Source organism: Mya arenaria, chromosome 2 (assembly GCF_026914265.1).
Source record: "Mya arenaria isolate MELC-2E11 chromosome 2, ASM2691426v1".
Classification (NCBI taxonomy): Eukaryota; Metazoa; Mollusca; class Bivalvia; order Myida; family Myidae; genus Mya; species Mya arenaria.
The window spans coordinates 66,829,148-66,835,747 of record NC_069123.1 but is presented as its reverse complement, the minus strand read 5'-3'; the positions used below and the strand labels follow the sequence as shown (position 1 = coordinate 66,835,747).

General features: G+C 34.8%; 1 protein-coding gene across 1 annotated transcript; it reads left to right on the top strand.

Moving 5' to 3' along the window:
- Nucleotides 1–989: 989 nt before the first annotated feature.
- On the top strand, nt 990–5,959 carry LOC128221025 (soluble calcium-activated nucleotidase 1-like). The gene is made up of 3 exons (XM_052929429.1): nt 990–1,764; nt 2,303–2,506; nt 2,775–5,959. Exons 1-3 carry the CDS (start codon nt 1,077–1,079, stop codon nt 3,143–3,145), a joined length of 1,263 nt encoding a protein of 420 aa, XP_052785389.1. The 5' UTR covers nt 990–1,076; the 3' UTR covers nt 3,146–5,959.
- Nucleotides 5,960–6,600: the final 641 nt, after the last annotated feature.

Sequence of the window (6,600 nt, the reverse complement as noted above, 5' to 3'; positions counted from 1 at the left end):
ACACAAAAACATATAATTGCAAATGGATAGAATATCTTAAGGTATGGAAGTTAACATTTTCAAAATATTGACATATATGTAAATTATATAAGATTTAAAGATTTGAGAAGTAAGAAAAATGATTTCTTTAAGTGTCCCCTTATACTATGTCATTGATATATATTTACTGGTGCAGGTAACTACTAATGCACCAGTCAATTGTAACCACGACCCCTCCAGGTCCGGGGAATAGCGGGGACTTTGACTTTCGCTCTAGCCAAGCCCGGGTAAAACCCCCGCCTGCGGAGACGAACTGATGGTAAAATCACCGCCAAATGCCTCCGTAGCCCAGGGACCCTAAGCAAGGCTACAGTTGGCGCAAATACAAAAGCACCGCATTCACCCGGCACTGCGGGGCCAACTGAAAGGTAAAAACACGGCCCATTTCCCCGGCTATCCCCAGTATACCCCCGGACCTTGGGGGCCATGGTTACAATTGACTGATGCATAACTGGGTCGACTTCTCAATGTAGTGTACAATGACGTGTAGGATGTTTAACATTGTTCAACTTAGTCACCCCCCCCCCCCCCCCAAAAAAAAAAAAAAATAATAAAAAAAATCAAGACTCTAAAGCGGCTGTTTATATGGACTAGTTCATATTCATACAATTACATGATACCCAATGGATATTTCTCACATATAAAAGAAGTTCTACGCACAGTGACAGTTTCCATTAAATCAATCTTTTTGGGGATACTGGACGGTAATTAATTGTATTTCGGTAAGTCCAGTATCCGATCTTTGGCACCAATGGCAATGGTCTTAACGAATTTTAACCATTTGGAAAAAGTGGAAAAACATGTGGGATCGATTCAAAAAAATTGGGATGTGTTAACATGTGGGACCAGTTAAAGCCCCTTGAAAATAGTTTATGTTTAAGTAATGAGTAACCTGTATCTACAATATGGCAGTACATTTTAGAATTGCTAGGACTTATTTCCACGAGCTCGTTATTTACATTGACACCGCAAAATGGCAGCCTACGGTAAAATCCGACACGTCAAGCTGAAAAAAATTCAATTTGATCTTTAATTAGATGATCCTTTTATCATTTTTGAAACGACATTTGCTCCGCAAAATGTTGCACAAATCGCAATCATATTCTGCTCCCAGGAACTCTACGCAGAACCAATTTACTGTCAATGATTGGATGGCTGCAATTCGATCCCCCACCCAGTATCGGGTCGGGAATGCCAGATTACAAATGAAACCACGATTTATGGCTTATGCTTTAGTACTTTTTATAGCTGTTGTTATACTTTTAATATATTTCATTCCTTCTTCGAAAAAGGGCAGATTTGGTTTGAATTGTGATTCACAAATTATGTCCTCGGAGTCTGATCATACCATATATGACTACAGTTATCCACTAACACCCCCCGTCAAAACACACTCAGGAACACAGTACAGAATTGCAATTGTTACAGATTTGGACACGGACTCTAAACATCCAGATAAGTCAAACACATGGATTAGCTACTTGAAGTATGGAAACTTGACAATATCGGACGATAACACAAAAATTGCAGTACAATTTGATAAAACAGTCACATTGACTTCGAAAGTGTCAGAAGGCGGAAGAGGAATGGAGTTATCTGAGCTTATTGTATTTAATGGAAAACTGTACACAGTGGATGACAGAACAGGGATAATATATGAAATAGATGACAACAAAGTTATACCGAGATACATCTTGACAGATGGCGATGGCAGTGCAGCAAAAGGTAGTATAGTATACAATGAACAACTTTGTGAAGCGTCTTCAACCTAAGTATACACATTGACTGTCATTGACATTCTGTGTGGTTGTAAGATGACCTTAAGTTATGGGTCAATTGTTCATGTTTATGGTGATCTTTACAGTATTAAAATCACTAGAACATGATTGGCGCTCCAGACAGACAGCACATCCGATTATATCATCAATTTATATATATAAACTATTTTAGCATGTACATGTATATTAAACAGACATTCAATCAGTATTTGTTTATTTAAAAGATATATAATTTACTAAAATTCAGTTAGTAGGCTACATGACATATATACATAAATTGTTTAAATATAAAGATGAAGTGCAAATTATATCATAATTTAATCATGATATTAAATTAACTAATGAGATAATTTTTGACAAATAAGTGGTATGTTTTACTACATTGCCATAAATATTCATATTAGTTAACTGAACAATTATTCCTTAGTTTCAATATCCATGTTTTTAAAATATGTTTTAATGAAAGAGATTTCACATCATTTCAGGATTCAAGTGTGAATGGGCAACTGTTAAGGACAACAGGCTATATGTTGGAGGTCTAGGGAAGGAGTGGACAACAGGTGATGGAGAGGTAGTCAACACAAATCCACAGTGGGTGAAATCCATTGGCGTTATGGGCGACATCCAGCATCATGACTGGAAGGACAACTACAATGCTCTGCGGGAAAAGATGGGAATGAATCTCCCTGGTATGACATACAAAAGAACTTTGAAATCAAAAGGCAAAAGCTGGATGTCAGCCTTTGATTTAAACTCATTTTTTGGTATTTTTTAGACTCTCCTATATATATATATATATATCAGTTGGATTGTCTGACCACTGAAAGCATCAGATCTCTTGCATAGTAGTTCAAGAGTTAAATAATACTAAATTACATAAAATTATGATATCAGATGTCTACCAGTCTACTTTGTACTCATATTTGCTTATCTAGGTTATTGTTTCTGTTTCTACAGGCTATATGATTCACGAGTCGGCCGTGTGGAGCTCTGTCCATCAGAGGTGGTTCTTCATGCCTCGCAGGGCAAGCAGACTCCGTTATGATGAAAACGCTGATGAAAAGAGGGCAACCAATCTCATGTTCACTGCAACTGAAGACTTTAAGAATATAGAAGTCTCAGCTGTGGGTAAATTAAACCCAACTCACGGATTCTCATCTTTTAAATTTGTGCCTGGAACCAACCACAATGTGATAGTGGCCTTGAAATCAGAAGAAGATGGTGCAAATAAGGCAACTTACATCATGGTTTTTGACGTTGAGGGAAACATTTTATATGAGGAAATGAAAATAGGAGATGCAAAATTTGAAGGCATTGAATTTGTATGACATATATCCTACTTTCTTTAGGCCACAACAAATTGATCATTTGTTCGTCGGATTTGCCGCACCTAAAATTCGAAAAACTAAAAAAAAACTAAAAAACTTATTTTGCGCCCGCACATACTATTTGGCCGCGCATATTTATTGTTGACTTCTAAATTTTCTCTATTTTCTGAAATTCTTTTACTTAGAATTTAAACCTGCAACGTCGACCTCGCCTTTTTGAAGGTAATTCCATGCTTTACATTCTTCGCGAGCAAACTTTCCTCGTGTCAGGACAAAATAAGGTCCGGGTAACCGCAACATAGCCGATATTTGTTGACAGTCTTTTTTGTCGGGAATATTTTGCAGGACGCGCCGTTGTTATTCATTTCCGGTATTAAGTTTCATGTTACTTTCAGTATTTGTAATGTAAAATACACGTTTTAAGTGAAAATTAGTGTCATAGTCAATGGATTATAGTCTTCAGTAAACAACAAGAGTTTCACAGCGTCGAAAGCAATAATTATTTATGTGTGTTTTAAGTCATTTATTGTTTTGTACTCAAAATTTAGTGTTAAATAATAACTAGATCGGATTTTGAGTGCAAAACTTATATTAAAATACACGAACACACGACTTACGGTACAACCAGTGAACATGTTTTCGTGAGTTATTTTTTTAAATTCTTAAATGTCTCAGTTTTCATATAATCATAATTGTTTAAAACAGATAAAAATAGTAGGACTTGTAAATGTTTTAGAAACAATCTGTATTTATACACCAGTCAATTGTAACCACGCCCCCCCCCCCTCCCCTCAGGTCCGAGGATAGCCGGGTAAATGAACCGTGTTTTAACCTTCCAGGTGGCCCCGCAGTGCCGGGTGAATGCGGTGGATTTGCCCGGCGGGGTTGGCTGGACCGAAAGTCCCCGCTATTCCCCAGACCTGGAGGGGGGGGGGGGGGGGGGGCTGGTGGTTACAATTGACTATTGCATAACACATACAGTTTGAAAATAACATCAGTTAAATCAGAAAATAAAACCTTTTATAAGTAAAATGACTGTTTTAATTTTCTCAATTCTTTGTGCTTATCTAAATTTTTCTTTGACCAAGTTGTAGTAAAGTGGCCTGTTTCTTACGGTCATTGAAGCTATGGGGCCATCATGTTATTCTTTTTAAGGCACGGACCTATACAGCATAGGTTCTTGGTCAAGGCGAGGTCTTGAAAGGGAAACACCACCTGCTTTAAAATAATAACCGGTGCCACATTTGCAGAATTGTTTGATCCTGCTTCAAGTATGTTGTCCCGCAATTCAATCCACAGTGTTTCTTTTTTTAGAAATGTTCTCTGTGTTATTTACTTTTTCAATCTTCTGCAGTGTCAATGTCACTACAATTTTATCATGTGCTTCAAGAGGTTCATATTTAGACCTGACCCAATATTTGGAAATGCTCAAATGATGAATTACTCTTACTAGTCTAAAATGTTTTTTGTGATAGTAAGTTACGGAATGAATACAATAGTTTTCTTTTTGGTCCTCGAATAATTGCACGATACTATGAGGAATGTTGTCTTTACAATATATCCACGTTTAAATTTAAGTTAATAGTAAAGCACTGGATCTCATTGCCATTTGTTGAGACAGATTTTCATGTGATACAATCAAAACCTTTTCATTTATAACTGAGAACCTTTGTTTGTAATTGAAAAGCATTTCTTGACATAATTTTATGATAAATTTGGTAAGTAATAAACTTTTTTATTTATTTTTTAATTTTTCGCTCTTCGCTCGCCTCTGATTTGCCTTAAATTTAAAAAAAAGTATTTTTTTTTTTTTTCGCTCGCTCGCTCTTACTTTTTTTTGGCAAAATCCGTAGAACAAATGATCAATTTGTTGTGGCCTTATATATTTATTATTATCATTCATATTTAAGTTAAACTTATAGTAATAGTAATTCAATCATATTGACGGTCAAAATTACTTTTAAAGTTATATATACATATCATACATTTCCATGGCCAAAAGACATGAATGGAATTGAATGATTGATTGTTGTTATGATTAGGTTTTCCTACAGTATCTTTTATTTATTCAATGCTTTCATTTTGTTTCAAATTTTCAGAATGTTCCAATATTATAACTTAGTAAATGGAATTTGTGTTGAATTTAATAGCTGCATGCTGTGGAAAGCTTGAATATGAATACAAAGACACATAACCATAATGAATTATGTATCTTTATAACACTAATGTTCATGAAATTTCATTGCTGTATATATTATGAAATTTGAAAAATTGACAATTGCTCTGTAAAAAAACAGATGTCTCTTGTTTAATGTGTAGCATCTCATGTACATGTAGTTATGACCCATAAGCCATGTTCATATTGTATGAACAGTGTATTAACTGTCTGTGATATTATTGATAATCCTAAACCAGTTTTGTCTTTTTTTTCTACAAGTACATGTTTACCTGAAGTATCTGTATGGCTAATGTTAAAGCTTCTGTTTCTGTTTTGAAGTAAATGGTTTGTAAATTTATACAATGGAGCTGAATGTTGGCAATGTAAAAATGAACCAAATCATCTGCATTTTGTGTTAATATATTTGAAATGATAGTAACAAATTGGCTTGAAATAAAAAGTCAGTAATTGGGGATTACAAATTATATTGTTTGGTTAATACTTGCTTCAATATATATAAATGATTGCTCAATGATCTCTATGTTGTGTTTTGTTGCTTGTCATAACTTGAATGGTGCGCTGTGAAAAAGCCTACCTGTACACTATTGGGTAACTTCCTGAAGTACATTATTTAACAAATACATTTTGAGTTTTCATTTCTTAGCCCTTGTCTATTTTTTCAAAAAGAGTGACATCTTTTGCACATCTTCTTTATTACGGCCACCACCATGTCTAAATGACATTGGGACAAGTCTACTTTTCTCCATTTCAACATATGTATTTGAGGTATTGACTTCGAACTTCATATACAGATGTATCTTTTGAGGAGAAGTGCAATGGATCAGAACCATAACTCTGGCTGCAGTATATTTTGACTTATTGCCCTTTGCTACTTTTTCATACATATTTTTTTTGTCCAGAGCATAATTTGAAGTTTTTAAGTTTAATGTTGACTTTAAACTTGAACAAAAACAGGTATAACTCATTGATGAAATGTGCAGTGAATAGGAATCACAACTCTGACTTCAGAATTTCGAGTAATTGTCCTTTGTTATTTTTTGTCTGGAAAATAACTTGAAAAGTCTTTGAGGTATTGAATTCAAACTTCACATACAGATATTTTTTTTGCTTATTTCCCTTTGTTAATTTCTATACTGAATTTGTGTCTGGTTGCAGTATTTTTGGGTTATTGGCCATTGCTAATTTTCATTTTGACATTTTGCCAGGAGCATAATTTGAAAAGTCCATGAGGTATTTACTTCAAACTTCATAAACATATGGGTCTCATTGAGAAGTG